At 40.8% G+C, this 15,560-nt stretch overlaps 1 protein-coding gene across 7 annotated transcripts in view; it reads right to left on the bottom strand.

Moving 5' to 3' along the window:
- Positions 1-15,560, bottom strand: part of BTBD9 (BTB domain containing 9) — a 301,225-nt gene that overhangs the window by 75,853 nt on the left and 209,812 nt on the right. For all 7 annotated transcript variants that reach the window (XM_075925075.1, XM_075925077.1, XM_075925076.1 and 4 more), the window contains exon 8: positions 11,514-11,703. In XM_075925075.1, coding sequence (XP_075781190.1) covers positions 11,514-11,703 — 190 coding nt within the window. The remainder of the gene's footprint in view (positions 1-11,513; positions 11,704-15,560) is intronic.

The raw sequence follows: 15,560 nt of genomic DNA on the forward strand, positions 1-15,560 counted from the left end.
CATAGCTCAAGGGCCAAAGAAAAACAAAACAGATCCTTCTGATTGGGTGGAATACTGCCCTCTTGCACATATTCTCTTATTATGGCTAACATAAGGATTACTCATTAACAGGGAACTCAAGGCCTGCTTATGAAATGGGAATTCCTCATCTCCAAACTTCTTAGAATAGGAGCTTTGAATCAAATTGGCAAAAAAAGAAAAAGTAAGAACTGGCTTAGGTCAGGTCAGGTCTTAAGAAGAACCCCTCCTTCCATTCATGTTAAGGAGCTCCATTCACTCTTTCGACAGAGGGATGTAAATTAAGCACTTTGAAATTGCAAATGAAGCCGGGATTTGAATTTCCTGTGCTTCATTTGCATAACCACATCATGGTGCTCTTTCGAAAAGTGCCCTTTTGAAAGAGCACCATAATGCTATTATGCAAATGAAGCACAGAAATTTCAAATCCCGGCTTCATTTGCAATTCTGAAGTGCCTAATTTACATCCCTCTGTCGAAAGAGGGATGTTGTCTAGATACACCCTCAGTGTCCTGGACAGTGCAGGAAAAGAAAACACCAGGAATATCATTTAACTAAGATCCAAATTTATCAAGGGAGACACATCTGGAAGTATCCGGCAATAGCTTATCCAGGGCAGGACATCCCTCCTTTGTAATCTGTGGCACCTGGAGGAAGGCCTTCAACCCTTACTCCTCTGTTCTATCTGCTGTAGGACTTTTGTCAGCTTTGGTTAACCAGATCTCAGCACCATTTCTGAGACTCCATTGCCCTTTTTTAAAGGGGTGAGAAAGAGAGGGTCTTCACTGTACCAAACATTAGAAGCTCCATCCCCATTTTCCACCTTCTTTATGAGATGTGGCTTACTACCTCTCTTTTGAGTTCTGGGTTATTAGCTAACTGAACCCCATACCCAATGTTTACCTGCACTGGGCACCTATGAAATAAATTAATTTCACAATCTATCCTATCCACTAAGTTCTGGGATGCTGACAGGAAGATGAAACCATACACCCATTTCAACCCAGTCTGGAAGCAGAAGCAATTCTTGCCCAGTACTAAAAAGGCAAGTAGATGATGCCCACAAACAAGGTCCACAAGCCCAGTCCTATTATAATGCAAAGGGTGGGAAGTGGTGGAGCAAAAGTCCTCCACCCCACTGCAGAATGGCATCCTCAGACAGGAAGAAAGGTCTATTGACTTTCCCCATGGATGCATGGCAAGCAGAATGATAGTCCAGACAAAACCTTCCCAGCTCTGAGGCTGTGTCCATGGTACAGGGACTAGAAGTACTATAGCTATGGCACTGTGTGGCAATATCAGTATAACCCTGTACTGTAGATTCAGGCTACAGTGATGAAAAGGGTTTTTTCCATTGCTGCAGGAACACCACCTCTCTAAACAAAGGTAGTGAGGTTGATGAAAGCATTCTTCCTCTGACCTACCAGTGTCGGCCCCAGGGATTATATCAGCATAGCTATTGCTGCTTTTTCACATCCCAAGTACTATAACTACGTCAACCTACATTTTAAGTATAGACCAGGCCCATACCTGGTGGGGGCGGGGGACAATCTCATGACATATTTTTTCTTAAGAAGTTATGAAGCATTTTAAAAAACTGATTAGTAGATGTGATTTTGCTTATATCTTACATAAATGCCTTGGCTGTCTGCTTACCATTGATTAGCAGGGATTCAGTTTAAAATTAATTGCTTTTTTTGCTGTTGTTTGTATACAAAGCTCAACAGTAAGTAAATTTTAAAAATTCTTATCTTTGCTATTTGAATTAGGAGTGACTGTAGGCAAACTCAACAGACTGCACTTCCCCTTCTTCAAAATAATTGCTCTCTCATCAGTCTGTGAACCAAGTTTTTAAATTGTAACATTCTAATTGGAAAGTCTGCATTATGCATGTTATGGAAAACTATGTTGTGCTGAATATGGGATTTTTAAAAATCTTCTGTTCTTTTCCTTAAGGGATTAAGTCTCTATCAGATTAAGAGTCACAAAGATTGAAGTCCTTTGCTTATTCACTTAAGTGGCTACCCTTTAAAATGTATAGAAAATGCCTGCTCCATATTGTTTATGCAACATGACTGTGTTTTTGCAATGCACTAGTGAGAATATTTCAGCCTTTGTGATAATTTGACCTACAGATTCTGTAGTATTTACGTCAGTATAACTACATAGAAAACCTACACCTCTGAGCAATACAGTTATAATTCCAGGTGTAGACAAGACTATGTTGACCGCTTCTCCTGTCAACACAGCTATTGCCTCTCTGGGAGGTGAAGTACCTATGCCAAAGAGAGACGCTCTCCTTTTGGCACAGGTAGTGTCTTCACTAAGTGCTACAGTGTCACACCTGCATTGGTGTAAAAGCAGACAAGCTTTAACTGTAATGAACACTTGCTATATTTTGAGTGCACCTGCTGTCTGCAATGGAATCCAATGGGACCTGTTCCTACCACAATAATCAGAGCACAACTAACCAATCAAAATAACTAGAACTACTGTGACCATCTAAATCACTAGAAGTAGAGCTATGAATAAAGTAAAAAAGAGAACTGCGGAATCTAATTAGTACTGTCAACAAAAGAGGCTAGTCAGGGTTCTTTCCTCAACTATAAAAAACAAACCCTTTTCAAGCCCCTGGAGGTAAGGACTGTTGCCTATCATGAAAATGTCAAGAAATATCCAAGTTGAGCCAGTTAGAATCTTACAGGAAAAAGAAAAAGAAACTTGCTCACATTTACACACTTTTCCAGCAGCAAAATACCAAGCTTGTTTGTCTTTAAGAGTCTCTTACCAGAATGCTTAAGTCTCATATAATTTTACTTCTCCGCAGTGAGGCAATCTTTCTTGCTTTCAGCTGCTATCTCTGCTGTGACAAATATTAATGTTCAAAATTATTCCACTCTTTTAAGTTGGCTGCTGGTAGGGAGGTGAAAAGACTTAGCTGGGGACTGAACATGGAGCCCTTTTCCTTATGGGAAAATGCTGTCCATAGATGAACCTGCATTGCTTTAGGAATTCATTTAGTAGGAATACATGGGTCCAATCCATGGGTCCAGTCAATGCCACAAGAACAGCGCTAAGGCCTCATGCTTCCATGATCTTATGCAAATCAGAACCAGGTAAAACTTTAGGTTAGCATTATATTTCCTACTTCAGAAAATGTAGGCTAGACAAATGGATTTTAAAGAGACTCTTCAGGATCTCTCAACTCAATATCAGGCAGTTAATATTATTAATAAATAATACTTTAAGAAGCTAAAATAAAAAAGCTTCCAAAGGAAGCCTTTTAGCTCTCATTAGTGCAATCTATCTGCAAATTAAAAATTCAGAGCTGATTCTGTCAAATTCCCAGAGGCATCCTCTCAGGACTTGGTCAGAAGAAGGATTCAGCTATCAAAAATTCTCCTTCCTCAGATCCTCACCCACTCTGCCGTTTTACAGCTATTAAGGTCGTTTGCCTGCTCAGGGCTAGATTGACTATAGCGGACTTCCTTGTTAAAAGTCTGACAATGTCAGAATAGAATCCGTGATGTGGTAAGTATTCGTCAATAACAAATACTGAATCTGTTTAACAATTTCTAATCATAGGCTAAATCACCTAAAGGATTATAAACAGTGAAAAGGCAAAAACACGAGTATATTGTTTTATTTTAAAAAGATTGCAAAAAAGTAGGTAATTATGTTTTTCCATGGAATCCTTTCATTATTGGGGGCTTAGTGAAGTTTCCTTGTGCCGGGTCTTCAAAGTTATGATTCAGAGTGTAAAATTCATACATTTCCAATAACACATTGGTAATTATCATTATTCTAACCACTAAATGCTCTAATCAAAACACAAGTGGTGTGGAACCAGAGCAAAAGGCTAAATGTATACATCCCCTTTTTTGTGACATGAGTTGCTCTTGTCTCAACAGCACTTAGTCCTAACTGCTTGAAAGAGGTCATGGCTCTGAGTTATAAACAAATAGTGTATTAATTTAAGAATGAAGAGTCACTCCCAAAGAGATTGAATATGAATGATAATAGACCTTCCTCTTTCGAGATTTGCGAAAGATGCAAAGTAAGAGTTTGGGCTTTGCCTCCACGCTTGTTTTTTTTTAAACAACAAAGAGAGAAAAGAAACACATGCCCAGTTTAGATTTTGTTCTGCAAGAGCTGCCTTTTCAGAAAAAAAGCAAAAGCCTTCCAGGCACTTGCATGAATATTCACCAGTACGGCCTGGGCATATGGGCCACTTTTCATGCCACATGCACTAATCCTTCAGATGTATTCCAGGCAAGCTACTAGGGCATATTTCTTTTGAGAAGATGTGTTTTTCCATGATGAATATGGGATGGCTGAAAGAAGAATATCTAACTACAGAAGAAAGAGTTGTATACACCATAGGAATACATCAGTTTTGGGCAAAGCTGCTGATGTTACTGGAACTTCCCATATTAAAATAAAATGTGACATTAGCTTTCATTAGTAAATCTTGCCCTGTGAGCTGAGAGACAAATGCTAAGTGAACTGAAAGTCCTTGTAGTTCATTCTCAGCAATATCAAGAGCACTAAACGTTTGTTTCTCTTATATCAACTTTCCCAAAAGCCCAAGGCTCCCCCTATTATTCATTTAATCAGCAGTGTTTATTTACTATACAAATTTGATAACAGTCTGCACTTTATAAAGTGCATTTAAAATGCAAGTAAATATTTCCATGTTACAGGTGGGGGAACTGAGGCACACGGAGATGAAGTGATTTGTCCTAGTCCTCGCTGCAAAACCAGGATAAAGCCCGGCACAAAATCCAAATGTCCTCTCTCCTAGACATGGGCATAAAGTAAACTTGTTGCATCTCACATTCAGTGTCCCTGATATTCACATGCAAATATATGCAACATTCATTATTGGGTGTTTTATCAACTATACCTTGTCTTCAAGCTCAAGAAATGAATATTGTAAACCCAGTTATACTGGAAGATGTTAATGACTGCCACCAAGCAGGTTTTTGAGCTATAATCAAAGACCCAGTAAAAGCTGATAGATAGGCTAAACACCAATCACACAGACTTCATACAAGGAGTGATTAAACCCATTTATGTAGTGACATACCTGGAAACAAGAGAAGCTGCCACCCAAGGCAATAAGTACTATATTAGGGCCTGATCAGAAACAAAACCCATTAAAGAGTCCTCTGATTGCAACTATAGGCAGTAGGAGATTATTTGGCAAGATGTGTATAAGAGAAGTAAAAAGCCATGAGAAAAAAAGACCAGCAGAAGTGAGAGAAGCAGTTGTGAGCCTTAAGAGGGAACTAAAAGTTCCTTGGGCATGGAACCTTCTGGAAAGGCAGGATTCGAAACTTCTGAGTAAAAGCTGCCTGCTCTTTATTTGTACTGTGTTAAGTAAAACAAGATTTAGGTATGATGACGAAAGAAATAACACATTTATAGCATCAATTTCTCCTACTGGAACAAACGTGCAAGGCCTCAAATATTAGTTAATGACTTAGGCAAAAAGAGGCAACAGTACTTTTTTTTCAAAATAGCTAAAGTGCCATAAGCTACCCTGGTGATTATTTTTACTGAATTTATGTCAGTATTTTGTTTTGCTGCTGCTCAGATTAAAAAAACTGGGCTTGTTTAATCTTGAGAGGAGGTGACTGATGGGAGACATATAACAGCCTTTAACAATGTTAAGGGCTATTATAAAAGGGAGAGTGGATCAACTGTTCGCCAGGTCCACCGAGAGTAGGACAAGCAATGGGCTCTCCCTGCATCAAGCGAGATTTAGGTCAGATATTAGAAAAAGTTTTCGTACTATAAAGACAGTTAGGCACTTCACTAGGCTTCCAATGGAGGTTTTTAGGAACTGGTTAGACGAGCACTTGGCAGGGATGGTCAAGGAATACTTGGTTATACCTCATTGAAGGGAGCTCCTGTAGGTGACCTCTCACGATCCTGACCAGCCCTATATTTCTATTATTCTATACTCTCCGTTTGTCAACTTTCTGGGGAAGGATTTTTGTTCCTTGGCCAGTATATTCTGAGTACAGTAAGTAACAGTATATGCTCAGGAGCTGAGAAAACACTTAATAAATAATAATGTACTTTATAAGAAGATATGCCTTCCTTGAATACTTTAATGGCAGTTTATGACACACAGACACCAGATTGTAATATACCAATACAATACAGGTTGAACCTCCCACACATGGGACTCTCTGGTCTGGTAGCATCCATGGTCCAGAAGGAAGGACCCTGGAGGTTTGCTGGACAAGAAAGCCCTAGAGGCGAGGAGCCTGAGTCAGCTGGGAGTCCCGTAGGTACTGACTAGACTGGCAGGGGCTGGTCCTGTGGTGACGGGGAGGAGTCCAGCCCTGGGGAGTTCCAGGCTGAGGAGCCCCTTCGGTGGCTGAAAGGAATCCCCAACTCCAGCCAGGAACCCAGGTGGCAGCTGAGCCAGTGGTGGATGTGGGGAATCCCCAGCCAGGAACCCTGGTGGAAGCGGGGCCAGCGGCGGCCAGAGAAGGGGCCACCGGCGACCGAGAAGGAGGGGCCGCGATTCCTGGTAGGATTGGAGCCAGTGGCAGCCAGAGGGAAACCCCAGGCCCAGACCAGAAGCCCAGTAGCAGTAGGGCCAGCAGGAAGTCCTGGCCGGGAATTCTGGCAGAGAGAGGCCAGCAATAGCTGGGAGGAATCTCTGCCCAAGGATGCTGACCCTGGGAGGCCCAGCATGGGGCCAGCAGTGGGGAGGGAAGCCCAGGCTTTGGGAACACCCACAGCTGAGAGAGGAGCCTTGTCCTCCCCTGATCTGGCAAGCTCTGTGGTTCTGGATCACTCATATCCTGAGGGTTCCTGACCAGGGAGGCCCAGCCTGTGTGCGCAGTTTGCTAGAAAACCAGCTGTGGGTCAGAAAATATTCAAGCACAAGATCACAACACTCTTTAGGAAAACATTAATGTGCAAGCTTTACTAAACAGAGTATTTTTAGGCAAAGACACTTACATTACCGGCAATTTCTGTAGTCTCCCTTTCTGTTACTACATTTGTGTTTGAATAGGTTTTCCTACAGCCAGCCAGCCCCTTTGCTGAATCCTGCAGAGAAGCCATAATCCTGTACACTGGTTTTGTGCTTATAGCATCACTTATTTAGAGTTATGACTTCACTGCAGGAACAGGAAAGCACAGATTAGCAGTAAAGGAATAAAGTAATAATTAGCAGAAATAGCATGGGATAATTGGAAATAGAAAGGTACATGGAATGATGAAATACACAGAAAATATTCCAAATTAATCCAAGAATCTTTAATGTTAGAAGGTACTTTGCAGATGAAAAGTACAATATATGTGCCTATTACTGTTATAGAAAGACGAGTAGTTAATATGGGTTTGCAAAGGTATAAAATAATCCTATTTATTTTAACATGAGGAAGCAATTAGGTTGCAGGCAAATACCATAAATGCTGTTACAAATTATGTACTTGTAGGTTGCCTTTTTCCTTTGGGAAACCCGTAGAAAAAATCTATAGGGTTATCAGCCAAATCTGGAACTAAAATATCATTAAAACCTCCAATTCAAGGATTGCTGGAAGAGATTTATAGTTATTCAGCTGATTTTGATACTGCAGCTAAAAACAATTTTAGCAGTTAAAAAGGAGGGCTCTTGTACTGTGCTTGTCATGTTAAATATACAATTTACCACATTTCTGCTCCTGGTGGGATTATAACTTTTTTTTGTTACTGAGAAGGACCAACCAGAGAGGGGAAAACGTGAAAGGTATTTTCAGTCCAAGTAGAAAATAGAGCATGATAAATTGGCCAAAGGGATATTTTATATTCTGCCTCTGTTATTTGCTTCAAGTATATTATCTTCCCTAATTTTTTAATTTTTATTAAACTTAATTTTTCATGTTTTATTAAACTTATTTTATAATAATTTTGTATCCCTATCCAAAATCTAAAGCACAAATTAACTCTAATTTTTCTATATAAAAATTCAAAATGTTTACAGGTCTTCTGTTGCAATAGCTGCCTACTTTGAAAATGTTTAAGTTCATAACATCCATTAGAATTTCTTGGTAAATATTTACATCTGTGAGTCAAGTGCATGACAGCTTATAAACAATCATTTGAAGGAGACAAATAAATTAAATCTGCAGTAAATAACAAGCACGAAACAGGTCCCTGAAGTGTTTAACCTTCTGCATTTGCAATGCATATGAGTTTCAACAGCCCTTCTGGTTTTGTAGACAGGCACACAGTTTAGTTTCCATAGTAATTATTTTCTAACCCCCGAATATGACTTTAATGGAGCCCCTTCTAGTCTGTAGATTACAGGTGCAAGCATACACTGTACTATCCCTTCAAAAGAATCTCTGTTCTTGATCTCTTGGGATGTACCATGTAATCTGAATATAGCAATGATTATGAAACATGCTTTCATTCCTAATCAATAGGCTAGGGCAAGCCCATTAGTCTAGTACAGTGTTTCTTAAACTTTTTAAGACCAAGGAACGAACACCAAACAATTTTTTTTTATGGGGAACACCAAGGATTTTTTTATTGAGGAAAAAAAGGAGGCTTGCCCCTTTAACGGCAGCCATTCCCAAGGGAAAAGTTCATGACCAAAAGAAAAGCCCCCAGGGAAAAGCTGTTGAGCAGAAAGAAAAAAAAATTGAGGAAAAGAAGTTGTTAAGCAAAAAACCCCAAACAGTTTGCCCTTTTATCAGGAGAGCAGGCATTGCCCTTTTAAGGGAGGCCATTTTGAACTCTTCTCAGGCATTGCCCTTTTAAGGGCGGCCATTCTGAACTCTGTTCTCCATGGTACACCGGTGTGCTGCGGAACACACTTTAAGAAATGCTGGGCTAGTATCAAAGTCAGCTTCCGAAGGGAGGAGCAATTGACTCTCTATAGCCTAATTAAGAGAAGTGCTGCTGGACTATGGAGAGATCCTTCTCTCCCAGCTCGAAAATCGGATCAAAGGGTCTTTGAGGGTGGTAGGGAAAGAAGAATAGGACAAAGACTGAGGTGGATTCTCCATACTTCTCAAAGTAATTCAGGTTTAAAGAAGGGGAACTTAACTGACTTAATTTTTGTGCTGAATTCAGCTTAACTCAATTCTGGCCTCTCATTCTGGGACTCTTGATAATAGTAGCACCTTTGACCTTCCAGGTTTCTATGTTTATATTAATCAGGGACAAGACTCTTCACTAGTGACCAAGGCAGTGTTGTGCTTCTTCAGCATTTGAGACTAAACATTTGTCTGTGGCTGCCTTGCCTTACAATGGAATAGATTGCGTTTTTTCACATTTTAAAGTCTGATGTTAGATTTAATGCTTGACATGCATCAAGTGATTAACATTTTATGGACTGTGAAACAAATACAGATGTTTGGGGTGACTGCATGGGCATTTCCTTGGAGACTGCTGTATGGATTGGTGAATCTTCCTAAAGTAACAATTGCAATTACATAAGCTAAACCATATGTATCTGGTTTTAGTTTGCTCTATGACAAGAAAGTGAGATTTCTTTGGTATTTTAAAATGTGGCAGAGAGATGGAGGCATCAGGAGTGCCGACAGCTTCTGCAGGTCCCTGGGCAAGATGAAGGGGCAGCTCCACGATCCCAGAAACAGTGGGTCTGGGGCAGCTAGCTGTGTGCACCCCCAGACATCAGAACCACACAGGCAAGGTGCGGTAGGTGGTGATTTAAAGGGCCAGAATTCTGACCACCCAGGAACCCCTAGACCCTTTGAATCACTGGGCCCCAGGGTAACTATCCCTTTTGCCCTCTCCCATTGGACTGGAGGGTATACAGATGGTGTAGGACTATCTTTCTCTAATTCTACACTACTGGAAGATTCTCCTTTCTCAGAAGAATCCCTGGAAGCCCCTGAAGAGCAGTTTTCTACTTGGTTCATTCTGTTGTAGCAGCAAAAAGCTGGCAGAGTCCGAGTTGAGAAATTGACCCTATGTTTTCACCGTTCACTCTCATTACAACTATTAGTTTTATAATATGGAATAATATAGTCTATATTTTAAGTTACACTATTAGACAAACAAATTATATAACCACCTCTTTCTGGCCCTGAAAGCTATGTTTAATAATGAGAATTATTAAAACTATTTCTGCTGGAAGACAACAGATAATGGCACCGAGCTTAATACAGAAAACAGTCAATTGCGTGCACTAACCTGATAATACTGAAAAGGATATAATGATTAGCTAACTGAAAGATAATAGGTAGAAGAACTATAAACTGAGAAATTATATACATTAGTGATTACATCTGTCCCCTCATCTTTTATGTGATCAGGTCTCTGCAGAGTTTTTATTCTTAAATTGGCATGAAAATGATGTAATTGCTTCTTCCCCACCAACTTTTAAGACATTCTGAGTACTGTAGTTTCCCTTTTTCTATGTAAGCTGTAATATTTGGTTGAGGATGTAAAGGCCCAAACTAGAAGAGTGTGAACTGTTCACTGTGCAAATGTACTGACTGTAGTATCATTGCTCATTGAATGTTCACCAGCAGCATCTCTGGACTAAGATTCCGAGTAATTTCTATAGCAGTATTATCATAATTTCTACCATTATGGTTAATAATCTGTCAGTTCCTCCACAGCTATTCTGGGATAATTTCATGTGCATATACTTACTCTAGGATAAGAGGGCCTTGTTCTGGTTAAGCATAATCCATTTTGAAAGTGGAATATGATAAACAGGAACAAGGCACTCTTATTCCAGAAATTACAGAGTTCCTCAGGAATAACTATTGCACTTTAAATCCCCACACAACCGTAATCCAAATTAACTTTCTCAAGTAGCCAAACCCTTAGTGTAAAAACAGTCTGCTCAATGGGGAAGTCTACACTGTAGGTATATTGCGCTTACCAGCCCAGGTACACAGAATTATGCTAGTGGGACTTGAGCTAGTATGCTAAAAATAGCAGAATGGACATTGAGGCTTGATCTAGAGCTCAGGCTCTCTAGCCTAGGCCATCGGAGACCATCCTAACTCAGCAGTGAAGACATACCCCAAGAGCAGATATATGATCTTAACATGGCTCGCTTCTTTTTTTCAGTTGCAGCTCTCATTTTTATCCAGTAACATGTGCTTTACATGGCATTGAGCTGCTCCATATTTAAGGCTGCAACTAAGTTTGTTTTAATACAGTAGACTATTTAAAAAAAATCTTACTATTCTATTCTGGTGCTATCCACACCTATGTACAAGGCAATCATTTGACATATTATACATTTTACTTTTGTTCTGATTTTATATTACTGTATTTTGACATAACATCTTACAGCTGTTGAGAAATTAAACATAGTATGTTAAATTGAAACAAAAATTTAAAAAACCCAAATAGATAAATACTAAAATAGCCCCAATGATTTTATTTATGACAAGGCAATTCTACACATTTCAGAGCTGATTAACAAAAAAGCAATTGTATTTGTGAGGCTGCTGAAAGCTTTTTGCTGTCAGTTCTTTAGAGAAGAATCCTCTTACCGTATAGATCCAATCATGTATGGCTGCGCTAGCTGTACCACAATAGCACCACTGCCTAGCTGATGACATGTGTATCCAGAATCCCAGTCATAATTCTTTGTATCTCCATTCAGCAAGGCATTACGACTTCGACTCACACCCTCAATCACACTGGCACAATCTGCAATTGTTGCAACATTCTCAGTGGGAACTGTGAATTAAAATACAAAGAGAGCAGATCAGATGGACAAGCAAATAGTTTTTCTGTATTAAACATTTTTATTTCTGGCAAAGAATAAAAAATAAGCATAACATTATTGCTTACACAGTGAGATATGGATCTGTTCTATGACATAAATTAAAACCAAATGAGCGCTCCAGACCCATACATTGATACTAGTATAGTTGTGTGACAAAATAAGTATTGATAACTAACATTCAAGCATACCAAAGGGGAGTCCTGTGGCACCTTAAAGAATATAAGCTTTGGTGGGCCGGAACCCACTTTGTCAGGTGCTGTCATAACCATGAGGGATGGCCAGCAGCCTGGGAACTAAGGGGTTAACCTAGCCAGGTATGTGGTCAGCCAATGGTAAGGCAGGTAGGGATTTCAAACTGGGACAAAGGAATTTTTAACTTTCCCCTCCTTTGTCTGAGGCAGAGCAGTTTCTTCCAAGTAACAGGGAAGGACTGTCTCTCTCCAAGAAAAGTCTCCTCAAAATGTATAAGTAGGGCAAAGTTAGATCATCTGTCAGGTTTTATTGTTTTTCTGGTTTGGGAATGTGAAAATGATGGCTGTGCTGTTAAAAGTGGGTTTTCTTTCTCTTTTGTAACTAAGTTCTGAGCCCAGGGGATTCCCCTGAGTATCTAGAATAATTTGTGGCTCTTTTCCATCTAGTCACTATGCTGGCAACTATGGTATTGTTTTGATGATAAAAGTTTGTTTCTTTTTTTTTTTTAAATTAACCTGGTATTGGTTCGTTTCTGTGTCCTGAAAAATCTGTCTTTGGTTATCTGCATGCCTCTGACTAGGGGACAGCTACCACAGACTGCAGCTTGTATTTTCTCTTTTTCTTTTTCAAGCTCTGTGGGGAAAAGAGCTTGAAGTACCCCTGAGGTTTTTTAAGGAAGAGATTTCCCAGGTGATCTCTTCCCTGGTTTCTTTGGAATACTTGGGTGGTGACAGCGGTTTTTATTCTCCAAAGTCCGGGTATAAGGATTTTGGGGGAGGTTTTTTTTTGTATCAAAGCTTGTAGAGATAAGGTTTTGGGGTGCTTTTGTGGGCCCCCATTTCTGCATTTATCGTGCTAGAGTGGGGAACAGCCATGACAAGTGCACAAAGTGGAAACTTCAGGGATGACTAAAGTTTGGGATTTCACAGTTGGGACATTAGCATTTTGCTTCCTTTACTACTGGTGTGAAAGAACCCTATTTAGTAGTTTCTGCCAGACAAACATGCCCAGGTTCAGGCAGAGTGAATGGAATGCCAATAACAGGAGCATTCCCCAAACAATCCAGCAGAGGCAGATAGCAGAAATCAAATCCTGCATAGAAGACGTTATTATGCTTCTTGGCAAAGAATGGAGGAAAGAGACCATATGGATCTTAACTTAATGGGAGTGGAGGGGGAAAGTGAATATGTTAATTTCCTACCAAGGGGTAGGGTAGAGATTTTTCATTATTTTCCACATGAATTCTTATCCAAAACTCATTTTGGATCACATTCCCATTTATACATGACTACAATAATGCCAGTGTACTACTGCTGTCACAAAGTAAAAGGGTTTACACTACGGAATATTGGACCCCAGGGCTAATACAATAATTATAATTAATAAAATATGTATCTCCTATGTAGCAGAACTGCAGTTTTTGGAATGTCACAGCAACAGTGAATATGTTCAGAAAATTGAGGGAATCTTCAGTGTAATAAATGGATGATGGATTATGACACCAGAGAATTTCAGATAATCAAGGTTAGACTGCAATTCTACCACAAATTAAAACCTAGAAACAAAATTATTTTCTATAATGTGTTTAGAGGTTTAGGAAGTTCATTAACTCATTTGTGCCAGAATAAAACAATGTTTGAGTGTTAGGGGCATTTTCCTCTGATTCAGGAAAGATATCTTCTTAGAGATTGTTTCTTTACATGACTGATTCTTTTCCTAAATGTTCTATTCCAGGCCTGAGCAAAACACCTTCCATGGGTTGGATCCAGCCCACAAAGCCACCAGATCTGGCCTGCAGAAGCAGTAGGGAGCCTCAGGCAGACCCCTACTCGCCCAGCCCTGTACATCACTCAGAAAAGCAGCTGCTGGGCTGTTTGTGTTTCACAAACTGTAAGCAGACAAACTTCATGGCTGTTCCCGTCACCAGCACAATCCCATTGGCCCGTTTCAAGAACAAGCAGTGTGTGAAGCACCCTTCCTGTTAGGCTCTGCAGCCTGTGCAGGGGCAGGGCAGGCTCCTGCCTGAGAAACATGCTGGGCTGCTGGCTGGGAGTCTCACAGGGTATGTCTAGACTGCATCCCTCTGTCAGCAGAGGAATGCAGATTAGGAAGGTTGACATTGCAAATGAAGCGGGGATTTAAATATCCCGCACCTAATCTGCATAAAAATGGCCACTGTGTTTTGCCGACTCAGCAAAAAGTGGCAGTCTAGAGGGGGATCTGTTGAGAAAGAAAGCCTTTTTTGACAGATCCCTTATGTCTCCTGCAAGGAGGTTTACAGGATCTGTTGAAAAAGGCTTTCTTTCGCAACAGATCCCTCTCTAAACTGCCTCTTTTTGCCGACAAAGTGATGAGCTGGCAAAAACGGTGGCCATTTTAATGCAAATTAGCCACGGGATATTTAAATCCCTGCCTCATTTGCAATGTCAACTTGCCTAATCTGCATTCCTCTGCTGTCTGTTTAGTCTGCAGAAGCGAAGAGTGAGGGGGGATTTGATAGCAGCCTTCAACTTCCTGAAGGGAGGTTCCAAAGCAGACGGAGAGAGGCTGTTCTCAGTAGTGACAGATGGCAGAACAAGGAGCAATGGTCTCAAGTTGTGGTGGGAGAGGTCCAGGTTGGATATTAGGAAAAACTATTTCACTAGGAGGGTGGTGAAGCACTGGAATGGGTTACCTAGGGAAGTAGTGGAGTCTCCATCCCTAGAGGTGTTTAAGTCTCGGCTTGACAAAGCCCTGGCCGGGTTGATTTAGTTGGAATTGGTCCTTCCTAGAGCAGGGGGCTGGACTTGATGACCTTCTGAGGTCTCTTCCAGTTCTATGATTCTATGATCCCTCTGCCGACAGAGGGATGCAGTCTAGACATACCCACAGATAAGTCTCCCAGCCCAAGCCTGCTTCTGGCCCCCTCACTCCTGCCCCCTACCCCACATAAGCCAAACCCTCTGCCCCTTCCTAAGCCAATACTGCCTCCCACACCCTGCACCCCAATCCCCTGTCCTAGGTTACAATCCTCTTCCTGTCCTGGGTCAGAGCCCAAACCCTTGCACTGTAATCCCCTGCCCTATGTCACAACCCAAACACCTGCACCCCAATTCTGAGCCCCCGAGTCACAACTGCCCCCTTCACTCAAACTCCCTCCCAGACCTCACAGGTCCTCCTGCACCTCAGTCTTTTACCCCAAGTTCCCTTCTGCACCCAACCTCCATCCCAGACCTGTACCTCCTCCATTAATATCCTGGAAGAGTGCAGCCCTTGACCACTTTTCAAAATCTTGGAGTGGCACCCCCATCAAAAATTATTTCCCACCCTTGTTTTATTCTGTTTAGGCCTGCATGTTCATTGGACTCCAATCTGTTTCATTCTTCTGAAAAGCTTCCCATCTTTCCAAAGTAAATACAGATCATTACAGTAATAGTTTATTTATGGGTAGAGACCATTTAAGCAATTTCCCTGAAGATCAGGACAATAATGTGAAGGCTTTTAACTCCTCTCAAAGCCTATTGAAAGGATGGGATGGGCTTGTCTGTGTGCCTGGAGTGCTTTCACAAAAAAGTTCTTATTTCTCAAATTTCCCAATATTTACTCCAGGCAACGATTTGAACAGGTGTATTGCAAT

The sequence above is a fragment of the Pelodiscus sinensis genome, chromosome 3, assembly GCF_049634645.1.
Source record: "Pelodiscus sinensis isolate JC-2024 chromosome 3, ASM4963464v1, whole genome shotgun sequence".
Lineage (NCBI taxonomy): Eukaryota > Metazoa > Chordata > Testudines > Trionychidae > Pelodiscus > Pelodiscus sinensis.